General features: G+C 36.4%; 2 protein-coding genes across 3 annotated transcripts in view; one reads left to right on the top strand and one right to left on the bottom strand.

Annotated features, from left to right (window-relative positions):
• The window catches only part of LOC127455432 (protein Smaug homolog 1-like), a 181,351-nt gene that overhangs the window by 81,509 nt on the left and 75,931 nt on the right, over nt 1–23,911 (top strand). The window lies entirely within an intron of this gene.
• On the bottom strand, nt 1,096–23,758 carry LOC127455446 (GTP cyclohydrolase 1-like). Its single transcript, XM_051723361.1, has 6 exons — nt 23,279–23,758; nt 17,765–17,874; nt 8,390–8,445; nt 5,392–5,423; nt 5,125–5,209; nt 1,096–3,940 (listed from the first exon to the last, which is right to left on the bottom strand). Exons 1-6 carry the CDS (start codon nt 23,634–23,636, stop codon nt 3,814–3,816), a joined length of 768 nt encoding a protein of 255 aa, XP_051579321.1. The 5' UTR covers nt 23,637–23,758; the 3' UTR covers nt 1,096–3,813.

Here is a 23,911-nt window from a genome sequence, read left to right as displayed (position 1 = left end):
TATGGATATCTGAGGAGTCACAGCTGTATGATGCCCGAACCTGTACAGTATGACTTTCTGTTTTAGTACACAAAAGGAGATGTTCAGCAGAATCTTCAAGCTGCTCTTTTCCATTCAGTGAAAGTGAATGGTGACCATGGCTGTCGAGTATGATTTGAATTGAATGTCAAGTCATGTTGACTCCTGTTGTGGTGCTTTTTTTGTCCTTTTTGGAGCTTTACATCCACTTTCATTGTATGGAATAGAGCAGTCCAAATGTGAAACAACATGGGGGTGAGTACAGAATTTAAATTTTTGGGTGAACTGTGCCTTTAAGGCTATATGTTTTTCTTAGGACAGGTTTATACAGATACTGTAAGATTCATTTAAAGAGGATTCCACTGAAATTTAACATCATGCGATCGCTCTTTTTGATTGGCTAGTGACTGGTTTATCTGTGTGTGTGTGTGTGTGTGTGTGTGTGTGTGTGTGTGTGTGTGAGATCAGGTTAAAAGCAATGAAAATGGGAGATTATACTGTTTGCGTGTGTGTGTTTGGTCTGTGATGTTCTGTCTGTCCATTGAATGTGTTTTCTGTTTGTTTCATTGGGTCTGTGTTCAATGCTTGACATCTTTGTAATAACCACAGACGAAAAGTATTAAAGAGTAACTTTTGGAAAGGATTCAGTGTGTTTTTGTTTCTCTGATCTTAAACAAGCTGTGATTTAATAGTATGAAGGAAGCTTTGCCCTCATATTCAGTGTAACCACATGAGTCTGGGAGGAATTTACTGCCTCCTCAATTTCAACCAATCAGAGGGCCCAAAACAGATTTTTATTGCCAAGAGGCGGAGCTTTTGATGAAAGAAAAATGCTGAGTCACTCTCAAATCACTGGTTTATGAACAATAATAATGGGCCAGATGAAAGATTTAAAAGAGAAATGTGATTTATTGTTTTAAATATATCTGCCATGCTTCCTAGTAGAAGTTTACTATAATTAACTTCTGATAAAAATAATTTTCTGATTAACTCAATGGAAGTATGTGTATCTGTTTATACCTTTCATTTCATTTCTTTTTAATTTTCAAAAAATGCTTTAAAAATAAGACAATGCAAACATATTTTACATAAGATTTATTTTTTGAGCTGAAAATGATAATGAACATCAATTGCAAAGTATTAAGTATATGAAAGGCTTATTTAGTCTTTTCTTTAAAGAAGGCCACATGAATAACACTAGATTTCTCAATATCAAGTGCTCATTTTCTTTACTCTGATTCTAATATGAAGTGATTGTGACATTAAACATGTTACATACCGTTTGTTAAAAGTTCTATTCTAAACTCTTTTCCAAACAAGCTTGCTAAAATTTTTCAAAATAAAAAAAAAATACACAGGCAGTACAGTATCAGTAAACCCATAGTACTAACTGTTGTTTAAAGGGATAGTTCACCCAAAAATGGATGAACATCAATTCTGTCATAATTTACTCACCCACATGTTGTTCAAAACCTGTAGGATTTTCTTTGTATGGAAAAAAAGATGCATGATAAAAGTGAATGGTGACTAAGATTTGCCTATTTGTGACTAAGATGGTGACTAAGATTTATCCTTTTGTGATCCATAGATGGTTTGAACTACACGAAGGTGAGTAAATGATAACACAATTTTCAGAATTTTGGGTGAATGATCCCTTTAATATAATCCTTTCTCTAAAATGATATATATCTATACATTTCATATTCTAACTCATGTCCAAGTTCAAGTAAACATAAGTAAACATACAAAAGTTCTACAAATGTAGAATCTTAAAATAATGTATTTTTAGTTGTTAGTTTTCCCTCTTTTCTTCATGGTTTTTAATTCTAAAGATCACATCAATTCAAGTACTTTCTATATCCTTAATAAGTATCTCTGCCATAGTGCGCAAAATCAGGGACTAGTGTAATTTGACCTCGAATGCACCTTTCACCTTTGGTCTTTTTCCCGACAGAAAATAAAAAAAGACAACCTTCATAGGGTAAACATCTATCACCATAAAGACAGGGCATTTAGAAGACTGGACCTGGTCATAACTTTAACACGCTATTTCAGACAGTTGATTTGAAACGCAAAATAAAAGTGTTGCACAAAACTTGTTAGGACTTTGTAAATACTGTTCATGAGTAGTTTAAACAAACACTTTGCTTGATCAAGCTTAAAAACAGATGATCCTGTGGGTGTGGACACATTATAAATATTATAAGACAGCGTAGCTTCAATACATTTGAGCACAAAGTAAAAGATCGATAAAACCCCCTTTTGGACAGTACCAATGGTAATGCCATGTTTTTTTGGGCATGGTACCACGGTAATACAATGGGTTTTTGGACCTGCTCCATGGTAATACCATAGAAATCTTTGAAGTACTTTGGAGTACAATGTAAATACCAAGGTATATGAATATGGCAATCATTTAGTACCATGGTATAACAAAGTACCATGGTATTATCATGTATTTTAGACATGGTACCATAGTAATACTATGTATATTTTGGACATACTGTATACCATGGTGATACCATAGTAATCTTTTTGATTACTATGGTATCACCATATGTTGTACAAGTACCTTGATCACCATGTAGATATCATGGTATATGAATAATAATTTTTATAATTTATAATTATTTGTAAAATAATTTATTTTAAAATGTCATGGTACTACCATGTTTTTGGAAATGGTACCATGGTAATACTATGTTTATGGACATGTATAATGGTAATACCATGGTAATCCTTGAAGTACCATGTAAATATCATTGCGTGTGAATATGGTCATCATTTATATCAAAGTACCATGGTATTATCATGTGTTATAGACATGGTACCATGGTAATATGTTTTTGGGCATGTATCATGGTACTATTATCAGAATATATGAATATGGTAATCATTCAGTACCATGTTTTTTATAAACCACTGATACACTACTCTACCGTGGTATCACCACAGTACTTTTTTGTTGGGGTTGTCATTGTAAAATTTGGTCAAATTGTCTGGATGTTCAAAATGACACGTACCTCCCTTTTTAAAAGTGTGAAAAGAAAATCTCGGGTGACTCAATTTCATTTAATAGATCGCAAATGTGACCCAACAGGAAAGAGATGTAAACAAATTTCGGTAGGTTTGGTGCTTGACAGTTTAGTGAGGTCACATTGTGCTTTTTTCAGTTTAAAGGGATAGTTCACCCAAAAATGAAAATTCTGTTATCATTTACTCACCCTCATGTTGTTCCAAATCCGTATTTATTACTTTGTCCATAGAAAATAAAAAGAGACGTTAGGCAAAATGAAAGTCTCAGTCACTATTTGCTTTCATTGTATAGAAAAAAGATGGTGACTGAGGCATTTTGCCCAACATCTCCTTTATAATCCACGGAGGAAAGTAATATGTGTTTGGAACTACATAAACATGAGTAAATAATGGCAGAATTTAAATTTGTTGGAGAACTATTCCTTTGAATGTCATTGTGTAAACTTCTGAAATGGTCTTTACTGAAAATACGTCTCCGTGTAACAGCAATAACCACAGTCTTGTCAATAGAGACTCCCAAAGCTCTACTGATTAAACCTGATGAACCACAGAGAACAAGACCCCAATTACTGACATACACACACACACACACAGGTGATACAGAGGAGATGGGTTTACCGAGGTAACCACCCCAGATGTGGGTGGGACACTATGATACAAAGCAGCAGTGCCTCGTCTGGAGGCAGAACCGGAGGTGACTCCTTTGAGATGTGGGGCTGGTCTGACTGTTTTGGCAGTGGAGAGCGCAAGCCGACCCTCTCAGCTCCGGACCAGGGTCAGGAACTCATCTCGTGTCTTGGGGTCCTCCCGGAAAACGCCCAGCATGGTGCTGGTCACCGTCTTGCTGTTCATCTTCTGGACGCCTCTCATAACCATACACATGTGACTGGAGAACAGAAAAGAGAAGGAACATTATGCTACTGTTCAAAAATGAAACTTGAAGAAAACTCATTATATCAAGCATAATTACTATTTAATAGCAGTAACTGTTTGTAATACTGTATATGAATAGCTACAATTAACCCATCTACATTGTGAAGTGACCAGTGAATGAATCGTTATTGTGTAAAATACTGTGGTACAGTAACACTACAATAATATTGTATTCGTTAAAATTATTTAGCTAAATTAACATGATTTCACAATGAACAATGGCATGTTAACTTCAACATATACATTTTTAACATTAAAAGTGAAATGGGTCAAAATGTTTTGTCCAGATCTAAAACAAATATTCAAAATACATTTAAAAAAAAAATGCAATTCACACAAAACAATTACTTGAACACATCTAAAATTATAAACATGTTTTCAATTTCCGAGTTCAAAGTCACTGTGATATTTTTTCTGGGGCTTAAAGTAATATATTTAATGTATAATTTAAAATACTAATATTTAATAAAAAATGTGTACACCAAATCAAAGTCAGGTGGTGCAACCAGTTTGCCATTTTGTTGTCATGTGACAACAAAAAAAAAAAAAAACAGAAAGGACACCTAGGCCTTCAAGAATATGTGAAGTTTGAAAAAATTAATATTAGATATTTTGACAATTTTATGAATAGGCACATTTTATTCAGGTCATGTGGTGTAACCCTGAGAAAAAAAAATATATATTTTATTTTTCAAAAATATTTTATACCTTGAAAAATATGTTTGCAAACATTTTTTAAATAAACGATTAAGCTGCGTACACTCATGTATTCAAGGTGCAAGGAAAGTAATTTAATATCTTTTACTTGGTAACACTACAAGACATTTTAATAATTATTTTTTTTGGTAGAAAACAATGAATGTTTTTTTTTTTTATTATTATGAAACCCACATGGACACAGAGATTACATTTCTACGAACCTGACACGTGTGTTAAACTAGATATTTAAACTAGAATTTCTCATTTTTGTCAGCTCGGACAACCTTATTTGTCAATGACCCATATACGTTAATATTAATGCATTATGAACTAATGTGAACTAACAATAAACAATTGTATCTTAAAAAATTAACCAAGATTAATAAATGCATTTTAAAAATTTAAAAGCCTAAGAGTTTAATTTGCATTTGTACATACGTTGCCTCGATGACCACCCCGACCCCAGCAGGCTGTAATGCTTCAGTGATAGCAACAGCAATCTGTTTGGTTAACCGCTCTTGAACTGAAATAAAATAAGCACAGACAAAATCACACCAAAGGCCAGTCTCAAATTATTGACACCATCTCTGACATCTCAATATGTTGTACATCTATTGGAGAAACAAATTAAAATGACTTGGAAGAATTACTACAAATACTATTAATGATAGAATTGATTTTGTGTGTCTGGAAAGAGGCTGTTACCTTGCAATCTCCTGCTGTATATCTCAACAATCCTGGTGTAAAAAATAAAAATAAAAAAATAATAATAATATATATTTTAGTAATATATTCTTACACACACATATCTATATCTATATCTATATCTATATATATATATAAATATATATATACACTGATCAGCCACAACATTAAAACCACTGACAGGTGATGTGAATAACATTTATTATCTAATTACAATGGCACCTGTCAAGATGTGGGATATATTAAGCATCAAGTGAACAGTCAGTTCTTGAATTTAATGTGCTGAAGCAGGAAAAATGGTCAAGCATACGGTTCTGAGCGACTTTGACGAGGGCCAAATTGTGATGACTAGACGACTGGGTCAAAGAATCTCCAAAACGGTGGGTCTTGTGGGGTGTTCCCAGTATGCCGTTGTTAGTACCTACCAAAAGTGGTCCAAGGAAGGACAACCGGTGAACTAGCGACAGGGTCATGGGCGCCCAAGGCTCACTGATGTGCATGTGAGGAGCGAAGACTAGCCCGTCTGGTCCGATCCCACAGAAGAGCTACTGTAGCACAAATTGTTGAAAAACGTAATGCTGGACATGATAGAAAGGTGTCAGAACACACAGTGCATCACAGCTTGCTGCATATGGGGCTGCGTAACCGCAGACTGGTCAGAGTGCCCATGCTGACCCCTGTCCACCGCCGAAAGTGCCTACAGTGGGCACGTGAGCATCAGAACTGGACCATGGAGCAATGGAAGAAGGTTTCCTGGTCTGATGAATTACATTTCCTTTTAGATCATGTGGACGGCCGGGTGCATGTGCATCATTTACCTAGGGAAGAGATGGCAGCAGGATGCACTATGGGAAGAAGGAAGGCCGACAGAGGCAGTGTGATACTCTGGGCAATGTTCTGCTGGGAAACCTTGGGTCCTGGCATTCATGTGGATGTTACTTTGACACGTACCACCTACTTAAAGATTGTTGCAGACCCCTTCATGGCAACGGTATTCCCTGATGGCAGTGGCCTCTTTCAGCAGGCTAATGCACCTTGCCACGCTGCACAAATTGTTCAGGAATGGTTTGAGGAACATGACATGGTGCTCAAGGTGTTGACTTGGCCTCCAAATTCCCCAGATCTCAATCCGATTGAGCATCTATGGGATGTGCTGGACCAACAAGTCTGATCCATGGAGGCCCCACTTAAGGATCTGCTGCTAACGTCTTGGTGCCAGACACCACAGGACACCTTCAGAGATCTTGTGTGTTTTGGCGGCACGAGGGGGACCTACACGATATTAGGCAGGTGGTTTTAATGTTGTGGCTGATCGGTGTATACTGTATATAACCAGAACCAATAATCATATGTATATTGTTAATAAATTGATAGACAGAAATAGTTTCTTCTCATATTCTGCTAACAGTGATCTGTTACCACATTAATGTATTACCACAATAAATGAAAAAGTCAAATGTCACTTGGAGCTTGTATTAAATCCCTGACTAAAGCCATAACTTCTAACAAAAGAGTAGTAATAAATGATACATTTTAGTCATTAGTAATGCAAGGAGTATGTATTAATGTGATTAAGTGTGTGGAACAGCTAAGATTCATGTGACTACTGTTGTTGCAACTTCATTAGAGTAGTGCAGTATTATGTTTGGTACATGTTCAGAGAAAGGGCTAAGCCACAGGTATTGGGGTCAGACTGGATCAAGCTACTCTTTGTCACTCACACATTGTGTCTAATCCTCTTAGAGGCACTTATTCACTGCTTCAAACATACAAACAAATACACAAACACAAGGTGGAGTATCTTTATTTCACAAACAAACAACAACCCTAAGGGGAAGACAGCCATTAATCCCCTTCATTCGAGTGATTGCTGCTGATATTACTGAAAAAAATGCTGCCTCGTCGCAGGGTGATTTTTCACATTCAGTGTGAAGGGGTTCATAGGGATTCATTTAAACATATTTTGTGGTGAAATTTTGTACGTGGCAAAAAAGTACAGTATGTGAAAAGGCCTTGATATTGTTACATTCAGTGTCATAAAGAAATGACATCTTTGGCTACCACCCCTGGAGTTCGCTAGTTCGAATCCCAGGGCGTGCTGAGTGATTCCAGCCAGGTCTCCTAAGCAACCAAATTGGCCCGGTTGCTAGGGAGGGTAGAGTCACATGGGGTAACCTCCTCGTGGTCACTATAATGTGGTTTGTTCTCGGTGGGGCGCATGGTGAATTGAGCGTGGTTGCCGCGGTGGATGGCGTGAAGCCTCCACACGCGCTATGTCTCCGTGGCAACGCGCTCAACAAGCCACGTGATAAGATGCACGGGTTGACTGTTTCAGACGCGGAGGCAACTGGGATTCGTCTTCCGCCACCTGGACTGAGGTGAATCACTATGCGACCATGAGGACTTAGAGCGCATTGGGAATTGGGCATTCCAAATTAGGGAAAAAAAGGGAAAAATCCCCCAAAATAAATAAATAAATAAATAAATAAACAGAAAAAAAAGTTAGCTAAATCTAAGGTTTTTTTTTATTTTTAAAAATCTTAATGTACATAAAGAGCTTACTATACATACTAAATAATGTCTTAATGAAAATGAAGAATGTTTTCTGTGAGGTTCGGGTTTAAAAAAAGTCCACCACCCTTCCCTCCAGCCCATATTTAACAAAACTGTTCTCAAACTGGCAAGGAAAATGACTTTGGACCCATCTCATGTGCTCTATCCAGAATTTAACTACTCCCATCTGGTCGACGTTTTTGTCTCTTTGGCTATGTAACTGCTGAACTAATATGAATGACATGATTATATGAATGTTATCGATGTGTTTGTCTTGTTATGCAGTGGCACATATATAGGCCTAAGTTAGCTAAGACAGTATGCTCAAAACAAATTTCCCTCATTGGGACAAATAAAGTATATCTGATCTGAAGTCAATAAAAAGTGCCCACAATGATAGAAAAATAAACATGTTTGTGTGATGCTTTTTGTTTATTTTACCTACCGCGCCAATTTACTCAGACCAAGAACCCTCTTGTTCGGGAGATAACCTATATGCACCTGTGGGGGGAAAAAGAATGCATTAAAGGAATTACCACAAAAAAAAAAATTTCGACTCGTCCCTCGTTTATAAAATGTAAAAAAAAATAATAAAAAAAATGAAAATCAAGTTTACATTGAGACACTTACAATGGAAGTAAATGGGGCCAAATTTTGGAGGGATAAAAGGCAGAGTTGTGAATCTCATAATTCTATAAAAGCATTTAGATTCATTCTTCTGTTAAAACGTGTGTATTATTTGAGCTGTAAAGTTGTTTAAATCATCGTTTTTGTGGCGGACTACTGTTCTAAGTGAATTACAGGGTTTTACAGCGTCATGGCAATGAAGTTTTAAAATTGGATATATCTTTACACAGAAAAGGTTAGTCAGCAGTTTTATCACACTAAAATCATGTTAACACACGTTGTTTACGTCTAGTGGCTAAACAGTGGATGTATAGAGCCATATCTGTATGCATGTACTCGGAAGTGGCTGCACGTCTGACAGTCACACTACCATCCACCCCGCACTCCTCTAGCTTAACCTCCTCTCTGCAGTCAAACTAAAATGTCACCAACAATTTGATGAAGCAGCCCAGAGAAAGGGCAGCATCAACAGGCATGCAAGGATTTGTCTTTTTTCTTTTTTGCTCTCTGTTCTGATGTGATAATATGACTCGTCTTTGAAGCCTCTTTCAGGGCCACCAAACTCCACTCGACATTGTCCAAAAGCGCCACTTGCGCTTTAATAATAACTTAAAGAGCATCTGGATTGTACTGGGAAATGAGCAAAGTGCTTTTTGCAGCTAAAACCATTTTATATCGACAGGTTAGCATAAGACAGGTGGCGGCTGTATGGTAGATACGAGTCCATTCTGATTTCTGAGCCAAGTAGATTTTGAATGTAATTTCCAAATAAAAATATACTTTTATCTTTAATAATTAAGTTCCACGATTATTGAAGTAAAAACATTATATTTGTCTGCTATTCTGTGGCTTGAATCAATGTTGGGTGCAGTCCAATTACAAAGAAATTGGTTACTGTAATCCAATTACTTTTTTATTTAAAAAGTAGTGTAATGCATTACATTTTAAATTATTGTAATCAGATTACAGTTACTGACTTTCAATTAATTTAATTACTTTTTAAGTACATTTTAGGGCTATGCTAATTTCTAATATATTATTTATACTACAATACATGAATTATGGCCCTGTAGTGAGTCATTGTGAAGGAGAAATGTGAGGTGCTGAGTGTATGACTTGTGTGTAACAATGAACAAGGAAGAAATATAGACATTATTTTGCAGAAAAGTGTTTAGGAAAGTGATTACTTTTCCAATGAAGTAATTAGTAAATTAATCTGATTACAATTTTAGATAAATAATTATTAATTTATAGTGGATAACCCAACACTGGTTGGAATTACCCATTAACATGTATAAATGTGGTCAGTGCTATTTAGACGCACCTTAACGCAAATCTTACGCTCAATATTTATAAAGCTAAATAAATATAAAAAATGTATAATAAAATAATATAATAAATAAAAATAAAAAGTAATAAATAACACAAAAAAATTAATAAATAAATAAATAAATAAATATATATATATATATATATATATATATATACACACGCACACACAGTTGAAGTCAGAAGTTTACATACAATTAGGTTGAAGTCATTAAAACTCATTTTTTAACCACTCTCTACAGATTTCATACAAGCAATCTACAGTTTTGGCAAGTTGTTTAGGACACATAGTTAACTGTGCTTTTAAGCGGCTTGGAAAAATCCAGAAAATGATGTCAAGCCTTTAGACAATTAGACAATTAGCTTCTGATAGGCTAATTGAAATCAATTGGAGGTGTACCTGTGGATGTATTTTAAGGCCTATACCTTCAAACTCAGTGCTTCTTTGCTTGACATCATGGGAAAATCAAAAGAAATCAGCCAAGACCTCAGAAAAAAAACATTGTGGATCTCTACAAGTCTGGTTCATCCTTGGGAGCAATTTCCAAATGCCTGAAGGTACCATGTTCATCTGTACAAACAATAGTACGGAAGTATAAACACCATGGGACCATGCAGCCATCATACCGCTCAGGAAGGAGATGCATTCTGTCTCCTAGAGATGAATGTAGTTTGGTGCGAAAAGTGCAAATCAATCCCAGAACAACAGCAAAGGACCTTGTGAAGATGCTGGAAGAAACAGGTAGACAAGTATCTATATCCACAGTAAAACAAGTCCTATATCGACATAACCTGAAAGGCTGCTCAGCAAGGAAGAAGCCACTGCTCCAAAACCACCATAAAAAAGCCAGACTACAGTTTGCAGGTGCACATGGGGACAAAGATCTTACTTTTTGGAGAAATGTCCTCTGGTCTAATGAAACAAAAACTGAACTGTTTGGCCATAATTACCATCATTATGTTTGGAGGAAAAAGGGGTGAGGCTTGCAAGCCGAAGAACACCATCCCAATAGTGAAGCATGGGGGTGGCAGCATCATGTTGTGGGGGTGCTTTGCTGCAGGAGGGACTAGTGCACTTCACAAAATAGATGGCATCACGCGGAAGGAAATTTATGTGGATACATTGAAGCGAAATCTAAAAAATGGGTCTTCCAAAAGGACAATGACCGCAAGCATACCTCCAAAGTTGTGGCAAAATGGCTTAAGGACAACAAAGTCAAGGTATTGGAGTGGCCATCACAAAGCCCTGACCTCAATCCGATTGAAAATACGTGGGCAGAACTGAAAAAGCATGTGTGAGCAAGGAGGCCTACAAACCTGACTCAGTTACACCAGTTCTGTCTGGAGGAATGGGCCAAAATTCCAGCAACTTATTGTGAGAAGCTTGTGGAAGGCTACCCAAAACGTTTGACCCAAGTTAAACAATTTAAAGGCAATGCTACCAAATACTAACAAAGTGTATGTAAATGTCTGACCCACTGGGAATGTGATGAAAGAAATAAAAGCTGAAATAAATCATTCTCTCTACAATTATTCTGACATTTCACATTCTTAAAATAAAGTAGTGATCCTAACTGACCTAAGACAGGGAATGTTTTTACGATTATATGTCAGGAATTGTGCAAAACTGAGTTTAAATGTATTTGGCTAAGGTGTATGTAAACTTCTTACTTCAACTGTATATATATATATATATATATATATATATATATATATATATATATATATATATATATATATATACATATATACAGTATATAATAAAATAATAATAAATAAAAACCTTTTTCTTTTTCTATCTCTTCTGCTCTAACTGCTTAACTAGCTGGCATTGTGGACTTGGCATTGTGATACTGCAGATATTGTTGACGTTTGTATGATATATTGTTTGTTATGTTCCTCATTTGTAAGTCGCTTTGTATGAAAGGGTCTGCTAAATGACTAAATGTAAATGACTAACCCTTACCATTTTTCCTATTTTTTAACAAAATGAGCCCTGTGGAATCAAAATGTCAAAGATTATCTTTTTCATACAACAAAAATGTATGGCGATCACTGGTTGACATTCATTTACAATTTTTGTTTTGCTTAACAAAAACAAATTATATGTTAGGTTGGGATTTGAACCCAGATCCCCTTGCTCGCTAAACAAAAAATTGTACCCCGAGGCTGACACATTTTACATAAAGCCTTACTAAGTAATAAAAAATGTAAAATATATATATATTTTTTTTTATTTGGTAATTTCGCCTAGGGCATAAAGTGAGCCAAGACCGCCACTGCGGCACACTGGTGGGAATCAATAAAATATTATATAGATATATGGATTGTAATACGATAATATTGCGATTATTTATGATTAGTTTATTATGATTCAAAACTGTGATATATTCGATCTTTAACTTTAACTGGATTAATTTTTACTCGATAAGAAGACATGTGCATAAACTATGATGGAAACACATTTAGCGAATATATTCCTATAGAATTTATACAGGAATATAGATGTGCATCAAAAAGGCCATGTAACTTTCCCTCAACAAGCCATGTGAATACATAATTCATCAATATCATAGCATATGTTTATCTGGTTATTGTGAAATGCTGGAAACAAAGCCTTTCCTTTAAATGATTGTCTACAATAACCTCCCAGAACTGTCTGAAACGCTTTCGCTCCCAGACATAAGGCATATGCCGCTGAACATAGTTCTTTGAGCGTTATGTCTGTGCGCTCTAAACACCAAGTAATTAATTACATTTAATAAAAGAGCCACAGTGGCTTCAACTTTCATTTTCAATTTTACTTTGAGCCAATTTCCCCAGAAGTGCCGATTTTGTTCTTTTAAACACATGGGATGCAAACGCTGCTTCTTTCACAATATATTCATGATATTCAGATTTTGCGTATAAGTTAAATTCGCAACTTGGATGGAAACAAGACTACTGTCAGTAAAACAAAATGACACATGGGAATTGCGTACCTTGGTTCCAGCGTGTTTATAAATAAACAAAAACCATGGCAGTGTAGCTGTAAGTCGGATCTGTGCGGCCATTCTTACAAATTGCCAAATTTCTGAGATTGCATTATCGTCGAATAGAAATAAAGCATTCGTCTTCTCACGCACTTGGCCTTGAGAGATGCTCAATTTATTTTTCCCCAAACTATAAATGTCAAAAATATTGACTCTTGGTGTTAGAATATCGATACAGCTTTGTTAGAGATTTTACACTATTTTGAAAGTCTATGGGGGCCCCCTCAAAAAAGTAGGTGTTTGACGCCCCTCCTGATGGACCTTTTAAGAGTGTTACGGGGACAATCAAGGAGACAGTGGACACTGAAGTGAAAGGGAAAAATGGCCAAAAAGAAAAGAGAGCAGATACACACTCTTTTGAAAGAAATTGGAGTGTCATTATCTTGTTGCGGATGCGGCAAGGTAAATAGATAAGGAGGGATAAGGGGCCGCGCTTCTGACGACAGGGAGCTATCAGAGGGGCAAAGAGCGGAAACGGCAGCCCTCCAACAGCATCTGACAAACAAAATTGCAAGTGGTAGAAAAAAAAAACGTGTGTGCTTGATCACTGGCTCAGTCTATCATCAGCAGCCATTTGTGGCGTGAAAGGATAGACGGTGTCTCTTTTGTTTTAAATGGCAGACACCTGCAGGGATATGAGCTGGAGGGAGGTACTAAATGTCAAACCTGGAGGATTAAGAGTGGGCATTGTTTCTGAGTGAGATACTCCAGCTCATCTGATGTACCTTCTAGATCTCGCAGTAAAGTTCAATAACAGCAATACATATCTATTTTTTCCCCGATGCATCAGAAAACAGGAAGCTATTTCTGATGTAAGGTGGCTGAATCTCACAAAGAAATGTCATATTGCACCCCAAAATCAAAAGAGGAGCACTGCAAAAATTCATTTTCTTACTGAGTATTTGTATTGTTTTCCAGTAAAAATATCTAAACATTCTAAACAAAACAAAAAAAAATTTGCTAATGGGGTAAAAAAATAAATAAATATAAAAAAATATTTGTTTCAATGGGAAATAACAAATTTATTTTTCTTACCGCATTTACAAATAGTTTTTCTTGTTTTAAGCATTAATCTCACTATTTTTTTATTTGTATTTATTTCTCTGAAAACAAGACTTTATATCTTATGTACTTCTGCTTTTTTTATTTATTTTTTTTTTATTAAAAAAATAAAGAACCTACACTTCTATAAGTTGAAACTTAAGGAAAATATGAGAATGTGACATAAATCGGAGGCAGATTGCTACCATCTGATGAACAAAATATAAATATCATTACTTGAAAGCCATGTCATGAATCAGTTCTTTTGCCTCTAAAAATGCACATTCTGTTGGGGAGATCATTTTATATCACCTGCTGCAGTGCTTAATGCATCATATCATTAAACAAGACGAACGTTATATCAATATAGGAATCAAACTCACTCAGAATGCTGACACGGTTTTCCACGCATCATTTTATTAGGCCATATCTATGTATGTGGTTACAGACAAATCGCTCACAGAAACTTTTAACTTCTAACTAACTTGAACTAAAATCCTCCGTCTTGCCTGCACTCGAGTTGACTCCAGTATCTCACACTCACCCTGCCTGGAGATGGATGATGTAAGTTCCTCTGTCTTGACTCTCATTGGTAGTCGCTCACGAATGTCGCTCGTCATTTGCATAAAGTTGAAATGTCGCTGTGCACTCAATGAAAATGAATGGGATCGTGTCGCTGTCTTGCCGATGTCTCTGGTGGTGTGAACGGGGCTTAAGCATTTTTCTACCAATTATTTATTTTAAACATAAAAATGTAATAACTCAAATTAAATGCAGACTCTGTGTTACAGTTTTACTAGTTCATTTGTGTGTGTGAGTGGGTGTGTATGTTTTGCTCTGAGGATGCATTAGAGTCTCACCCTGTAATTTCTGTGTGTGTTTTTTGCATTGTGGCTGATTTAATGATTGTTTTTGACAGATCAAAAAAATTACTGTTTTTTGGTCTTTCCCATTAATAATGGGAGCATTTCCCAAAAATGACCGAATACTATAGGAGGGTTAATCTGTTTAGTATTCACAGATCATGATAGTACTTGTTGCACTGCCTTTAATTTATGCTGATTTAAATGTAAAAAAAAAAAAAAAAAAGTATTACAATACTTACATTAATACAGTAAAAAATCTATCTGCTTAATTGTCGAGAGGGCTTCATAGTGGCTTAATTTTCTTTATGCTAAATACAGTATAATGCAAGGCTGTAACCATGTCTTGAACATTGTGGGGATCAAACCATTTTGGGGGTGGGGGGTTGTGGGTGTTGAGGTCACAGATATAATTGTCCTATTTGGTCCTTTACAATAGTAAAGGCTCTGCATGCAATAATTTTCGGAATAAAGGCTTTAAATGCGATAAAGGCCCACAAATTGTATCTTTTTTTTATTTTAAAAGATTTTTTTTTGTTCACACAGAAGTTCACACAGTACAAGACTACCACTGTGTCTACATTGCTAGCAATTTGCCTGTTTTAGTCATCATTCTTTTTTGTGCTGTATCAAAGAACTGAATTTCTTCATCACTGATGTATCTGTAAGATGACATGACTGTGTCAGCTGGCTAGCAAAAAGAAAATACACAAACATTTTTACTGCCATCAAGTTGTCCCTCATTGTGTTTTTTTCCCCAGTAGAATCTTAACACAATCTTTTCTTCGAGAACCCGAACGCTGCTCTTTTCCATACAGAAACAGTTCATATTGAGCACTACTGTCAAGGTCCAAAGAAAAAAAAATCATTATTAATCTAGCATAAAAGTAGTCCATATAACACAATGCTGTTGTGTGGCCCCAGAAAGCTTGGAATATAATGCACGAGTCATATGGACTACTGTGATGATGTCTTTATACTGAAACTTTAATAGTGCTTTATAGTCAGGGCTCGAGTTGAGGGGGGATATGAGGGGATGCCATCCCCCTTGTTGCAAGAAATACCAAAAAGCATCCCCCTTGTAAAACCACCATCCCCCCTTACCGTCCCCTTTAGATTAATTGTGTCATTTATTACTTAGAACTAATCATGCAATTGAAATATTTAATATTTAATTTTAATACGTAATGATAAATAACAGACTTTAAATAAGGGCGATTAGCCGGTCAGAATTAGATTTCGACATGTGTGAGTTTGACAGATTTCTATAGGTGAAATCCCCCAATCAGATCTGGACACTTGTACAGTTTGGACATATGCTACCAGGTAATGCTTTAGTCACGCAATCTGTCAACAATGAGCGCGCAAGCTCTCTCTCCACTGCGGTTTTCTGAAAACACTGTAAAACAGGTATGTCGGAGTTTGCGATGGTTTGTCTTGTCATTCCAAGTGTTCACGTGAAATTTACGCCACAAGTTTTCAAACGTTTCACACACTTTCAAACATGGTCATGTAGTAGATTGGAGTAGAAAAAACCTTTTCATGATCATAACGTGAATTCTTTTTACAAGATTCATCATAAAATACAATAACAGAGGGTAACGTGCATATTATGGCCATGTGTCCTAAAGGTCAATGAAGTGACACTCATTTTTGTCCTGATCTATTAAATTAAAAATACATAAAAAACACAATTCACACAAACCATTTACTTGAATACACCTCTTCTATGATGAACATTTTTCAATTGCTGATTTTAAAGTAATATTGATATTTTTTCTGGGGCTTAAAGTAAAAAATGTGATGTGGTGTCCAGAGACAGTATAAAAAAAAAAAAATTTAAAAAAAAAAAAGTCAAAGTCTCATTAAAGTCAAAATAATTAAAATTAAAATAGTGTTTGTTAATATTTAGTTTGCTGAGATAAACATTGGTACTGAGACAATTTAGTATAGACAGGCCACTTCTATTAAAATGAACGCCCAGCAGTCAACGGATGTAGAAAGGAAGATGTTTAAAAAATATCTGATATTTATTTTGACATGTTTATGAAAAGGCACATTTTGTTCATGTGGTGTAACCCTGAGAAAAATTCTTGATATTTTTTACTAAAAAATGCATAATATTTATTCCAAAAATATTCCTTGAAAAATTTGTCAAATTAATGAATAATTTGTTTATACTCTCATGTATTCAAGGTGCAAAGAAAGTATTATAATACTTTTTACTTAATGGTTACACCACATGACAATTTGAAAGTTTTTTATTTATTTATTTATTTATTTTTGGGACAAAGATTACATATTTCTGAGAATATGACACAAGTGTTTTAAACTAGATTTTTTAAAGGTTTCTCATTTTAATTTGGGGTGTCATTTGTCGATGACCCAAAAGTAGCACTGGAATAATCCACGAGGTTCCTGCTCAGCTTCTTAAATTTGAGTCCCACCTTCATCGATTTGATTGGCTCAAATGACATTGACGAGCAGTGTTAGACTACTGTGCACGCTAAAAATTTATCTTTTTAAAACCATTTTGTTATTCCTGCAACAACTTAATGACAATTAAACAGCGGTGCATAATGAACTGCAGCAGAACAGCAACAAGGATACCAATTATTGGGGGGGACAATCTGGTCATATCTGATTATTTGGGGGACATGTCCCCCTCAATGTATATTGTGGTTGCGGCCCTGGTATAATGTATCATTTTTGTCATTTGATTTTTGGGGAGAAATATGACCTAGACATTACAAGACAACTTTTGTGAGATTTACCCAGGTGCAATTAAGTGCAAATAAATTAAATAAAAAAAAATTTAATTAAGTTTTAGTTTAAAAGACACATATCTTTAAGAGAGGGGAAGAAAAAGTGACATAGTTTAGTTACTGTAGTTCTTCCTTAATAAGAGAAAATAAGAAACAATCTTACCCGACCAAAAATAGGAACTAAATGGTGTTCGCACATGGAAAACATGTCAATATCCTTCACAATCACCATCTCATCATGATCTTCATCAAAGATTGCGTCATTCAGGACATCTGCAAAGAGGTAAACAACAATCAACAAGATCAGACAGGTCGCAGTTAGTCAGGTGAGAGATATGGCACCTGATCACATCGTTTCATTCACACAAAGCAGTTAATATACGACCCATACACTATTTCTTCCCCCTGTATTATTTCTCTTAGCTCATATCATTGCTCAAATATATCCTGGTTTATCTAGTTGTGGGAATGCACAATCTTTTCTTTGAGGGGTTTTTTAATTTCCTGGCCGCCTATCTCGGAAAAGGTTTCTGTGGAAACATGACAAACTGATTGTGAGGCTTCAGGGTCCTGTTGCGATCTGATTTTGATGTATGTGAATGCTACTTTTGGGCGGTCATTGCAATGTGCAGAAAAGATTTTCAGGCTGTTACTATGTCTATTATCACTCCGGCAACAGGTGCATTCAACAGGTTTTATGGCATTTTACTAAATCTGTTACTACATTTCTGAAAATAATGTTGTAGAGGGTTTCGAGTAGGAAGGACACGGGAGCCAGTTTCATAGTCCACGTGGGTCAATTTTTAATACAATTGCTTTTCAGCTTCAAAACTAAAGTCTTTACAGCACACACACAGCCTCTCTGGTCTCTCTCTGTCTGTCTGTCACTCCAGCGGCCTTTTAAAGCCCATCTCTGTCGTCACTGAAACAAGACACAGGTGTTTAATGTTAACAGTCACCAGGTGATGGCCCTTACCGCTTTCTCTCTCCCCAGTGACAGACACATGACCACGTCCCGCTCCACACTAGCAACAAATGTGAGTGGTGGTTGCCCATGCAAACTTGCCACCATAATGCTAAGGTGTTGTAGGTGGTTGCCAGGGCATTGCTATATGGTTGCTAAGGTGATCTGAGTGGTATTTAGCATGCTGCAAGATGGTTGCTAGTGTGTTTTCCTTTACAAAAATCGAGAGTTCATGGCAAATTTGCAGCTCATTCTTTTCACATCCAAATGAGCTTGTGATTCACCGCAAATGTTTGCTAGAAGTTTGCAGCTCTTCACTGGTAGTGGTGAACCTGCAGCAAACCTTTGGTAACAATGGACAATTTGCCGCAAGTTTGCAGCAAAGCTAATTTGCATGTGAAAATAATCAGTGGCGAATTTGCGGCAAATTTGCCATGAACTCTCGATTTTTGTAAGGGTTATTGTCCACCTGTTTCACCTGTTTATCATCGGATCACTGAGAAAATTAATAGCACACCTTTCCTCAGCAAGCCACACAGTTTGAGGATCACTTACTGTATGTCAAACAGCATGGGAGTTAAATTTGGTTTTTCTTTTGTTCATATTTAAACAGTTTCTGGTGATAAAATACACAATTTACTCCAAGCTTTTATCACAGTACTTTTCTGTGTGGTTTTTAACCAGTGTGCTTTTCAGAGACCAAACTGTTCTGGTTAACTACTGCAGCTGATCTGAGCATCAGATTCACTCAGTTTTATTTAACCTAAAGGCAGCAGCTGTTAAAGGAGAACTGTCATCAAGCGTGTCCTAAACAAACAGCATCTTTCGAATGCACGCGTGTAACACAATAAAAGGTCTCACCCATGACGGTGGCACCGACAAAAAGAACAGGAAATCAAATCAACATCCCCCGAAGTCATCTTTCAGCCTCACTGCCAATATCACATACACTCAATTAAACACAAACACACACACACTTAGAATTTAAACAAATCACACACACACACAAAGACAAACTTACACAGCAAAGCAAACATACACTTGAATTACAAGTAACCATAGCAACCCATTCAAATTGTGAGGATGTCAACAACCAGAGCTCTGGCTAAGGGTAATGTTAGTGCTAGTGAGGGCTTGGCTTGCTCTGCATCCTTTAAATAAGAGACAGGCATCCATCCAGCCATTGGGGGCAGGGCGCAATGAAGCGTAATGACAGGCAATACAGAAAAGAGACCATACGAAGCTGTGTAAATGCCGTAAAAAAAAAAAGCAACATCTCTCTTTTATACAAAATTCATAATTATGTAATAACATAATAACATAATTATTTTATACCCAATACATAAAGCACTGGTTCTCAACTGGTGGATCGCAGTACTCTTCTGATAGGGTCAATTAAATTAGATTTCATTTGACTTTATTTATATAGCACATTTCACAATACAGTGAACAAATGCACATAATAAAAATACAACTAACCATATAAACATGCATAGTAAGAATCACAATATAAACGCTTCCTATATCTGTTGTTGTTGACGTCAAATGCTATGCGTCCAATCAAACTACAGTATTTGCTGCTAATTCATCTGTGCCTTAGTAAATTGGTTAATACTAAAATATTAAAATATTATAATATTGTCATGTTAATCATTTTGCATATTGTTGGGACTATGCAGTTCATGCAAATATTAATTAAAAAAGCATACAAAATAGTTAAAAAGAATAACCGAATTCAATACAAGTTAAGCTCAAAAGACAGCATTTGTGACAATGTTGATAACCACAAAAAATGATTTCGATTTGTTCGTCCTTTTCTTAAAAAAAGCAAAAATAGATGTTACAGTGAGGCACTTACAATGGAAGTGAATGGGGCCAATTTTTGGAGGGTTTAAAGGCAGAAATGTGAAGCTTATCATTTTATAAACGCACTTACATTAATTCTTCTGTTAAAACTCATATATTATTTGAGCTGTAAGGTTGTTTTAATCATCATGTTTACAATCGTTTTAGGGTTTACAGTGTTACATCATCATGGCAACGATGTTGTAAAATTGGCTTTACACAGAAAAGGTTAGTAAGTGATTTTATCACACTAAAATCGTGTTAACATGCATACTGTTTACATCTTTTGGCTATACTTTTGAAACAGTGAGTATTTTAACATTTACCGATTGGCCCCATTCACTTCCATTGTAAGTGCCTCACTGGAACCCAGATTTTTGCTTTTTTATAAGAAAAGGAGGGACGAGTCCAAATTAATTTTTGCAGTAATCAGTGTTATGCTACAAATGCTGTCAATTGAGCGTAATTTGTATTGAACCTGAAATATTTCTATAACTTACAGAAATATTTTTTACTAAAATATCTTTAGATTTATGTGTGGTCAGTTTCATTTGTAAATGTGTAATAAACTTGCATATGCACTATTGACCATGATGATATTTATGGTAACACAATGTTCATGTTGAGACATGCATTGACATCACCAACCAAGTCAAATGGCCTCCAACATTCAGGCACTTCCTGTCTACAAACAGCATCCATTTCCCTGTGCATTACTTTATGAGTCACCCACCACCCATAATGATCACTCAGAAATGCAAAACAACCTCACATAAATGTACTGCGAAGTCAAACTGTATTCTGCCTCAAAATGGTTCAAACAAGACACTTAAAATGTCTGTCTGCAAGAGGCACAAAAAAATTTGTCATTTTAAACCATCTCAGCAACCACACATTTTGCTGTAGGGGAAATGTTGCTATGGTGGTTGCTTACTGGCCCAAGTAAAAAACGCCCATCCCCAAGTCTCTATGGGTCTTTTGGCTACGTTCACACCCCCAAATCTCTTTTTCTGCTCACATCCGATTTTCTGTAAGGTTGTTTATAGGTCATTTTAAATGTAGCCCATATCAGATACTGGTCTGAGCAGCCGACACTCCTAAACTGACCTGCATGTGTAACACTCCCTCAGCATGCATGTAACAAACCCTGGCATGTTCATCATTATAATATGCATAGTTAGTTACTGTATTCAAATTATAATTGTATTTAAATTGTATTTAATTAAGTTTTTTGTAACACTATATAATTACAACTACTATAGTAATTACTAGGTAAATAACCCATACTTATAGTTGTCTCTGCACATTAAACTGGGGGAAAATAAAGTATGTAAAAAATCAGATTCAATCTGACCTGACTCTTCACACTGAAGCCACGTTGGGGGAAAAAATCTGATGTCCACATATGAAAGTGGCCCAGATCGAATCTGAAAATGTCAGATAGCACTTGTGGCCTACAGTATGATATTCTGATCCCTATGGCTCAGATCCCACCTTCAATTAAAGTCTATAGGATTTTTTCACATGCTTTATGGTCAAGACAAGCAAGGACGTATTTGGCTTGAACATTGGGGGATGCAACGTTAAGCATTTACCCATGTTTCCATTGATCATTGTATAAATAATGGTGGGGTTGTACTTGCTTTGTTTTAATTATTTGAGGGCGACATTGCATAACATTCCCACTGTGAACTGTGAACTGTGTGCAAGACATGCACATGCAAGTCCGGTGAGGTCATTAAGGGCAGAGTCTTTTTAATGAGGGTTCTTTTTCTAAGTTTTGGGGTAGAAAAGGAACATTAATACATTTCACATACAAAATGTTGCGCAAACAAGGTCCAGATGTGCTGTTTTCTATATTGGGCTGTTTTTCAATAGGTGGGCAGCACCCTACATCGCCACTTAGACAACAGCCTGAGACTGACCCATAAACAATTATGCAAGATGTTCTTTTAACCTTTGCTTTAAGGTGGAGTAGGCTACCTGTTCAGCCAGTTAATCATATTCACATGAAAGTGTATGAGGAAATACTTTTAACCAGAGATGTTGACTATGCATTTATGAATGATGGTCTGTGGACTTTGAAACAGTTTGCTGATAATTGGGGAGGAAAGCAACTCTAAAATAAATGTTCTGAGAGTAATAGAAGAGAACAGAAGCAAGACATCAGGCATGAAGAGTCTACTACACTTGGAGGAATAATATTAGCCAACTTAGTGACTAAAAAGTCATTCATTAATCAGTAATGCGTAATAAGTATTACTTATTACGCATAGAACGCGTTAAGTATAATAAGGAGTGACGTAATAGAACATTTATGATGAAAACCTACATTAAAAGTGAATTAAGATAATAAAGACACGCGCATATGGTTACATGCATATAACACGGGCATTTTGTTCTCTATGCGCTATTTTTTTAATTGTTGGTCTACTGTGCACGTCAGACCGACGCATTTGACCGTTGCGTCGCGTCATAAGCGTTGCGTTTTTAATACAGTAAAAACATATAAATATATTTAATGTTAAAAACGCGTTGTTCCAATACGTTGCGCTCAGTCTAGCTTTCTATAACGCAAAAAGGCGTCCTGAACGGCCTCACAGTGTTCTAAAACTTTTGTAAAATGTTGTAAAACTAAGACTTTTGTATGTATTACCCTTTTATTTGTATTTCCTTTCAGAAGTACGATTAACTGAATAAAAAAATAAATAAATAAAATATTTGCAGAGATGCCCTGACATTTTAGAATCTATTATATTGGGGGGAAAAGCTAGCAATAATTAGTTTTAGTGCATTTAAAGAGTTAAATGCGCGTGTCACGTGCAAATAAACAGTCCTTATCAGCTGCCATGTATTTATATAACTCACCGCCGATTTTTTCCTGATATCCCTTGGTGAAGAACTGCATGGCAGTAGCAGCTCTCCATGGAGTTTTGAGGAGTCCCTGTCGTTGCGGATCTTCCCCGAGACCCCTGAGAATTGTAGTGTAAGCGGCAGCGATGCTCGGTAGGCTCAATTCATTGTCCTCCACACTGCGAGTGCGCTCTTCCCGCCAGCTCTCCATCACGCTCGAGGACGGCACGGAGCTCGTGTCCCCGGAGGCACCACCGGCGCTCCATCCAGGCATCTTCAGACGGCCGTCAAAGTGCAGTCCATTGACTGCACTGTCTTTACCTGACGTTTCATTTTCACTTGGATGCATTTGTTTCGGTTTAGAGCGCTCCATACTTGAGTTCCTCAAAGCCCGTTTTAATAATACTGTCTCTTTAAGAAACACTGTTACAGGTGTAGTGGTCAAACTTGGGTGAAGTTCACGGTTATGATACTCTTGTCAAATTCGCCTCAGCCGGGGGTCTTTATAAACGCTGGCTAATCCGTGCGCGTTCCGATTGGTCTAGAGGCGCGATTGCGTCACGCCACCAGGTTCCTATTGGTCGAGAGGCGTGGATGCGTCACGCTGCCTCTTTCTCGGTCTGTTTACATTTAAGTGATGTCTTGAGG

Source organism: Myxocyprinus asiaticus, chromosome 17, assembly GCF_019703515.2.
Source record: "Myxocyprinus asiaticus isolate MX2 ecotype Aquarium Trade chromosome 17, UBuf_Myxa_2, whole genome shotgun sequence".
In the NCBI taxonomy this organism is placed as follows: Eukaryota; Metazoa; Chordata; class Actinopteri; order Cypriniformes; family Catostomidae; genus Myxocyprinus; species Myxocyprinus asiaticus.
Note: the sequence above shows the minus strand (reverse complement) of the source record. Positions and strands in the feature narration are given on the sequence as shown.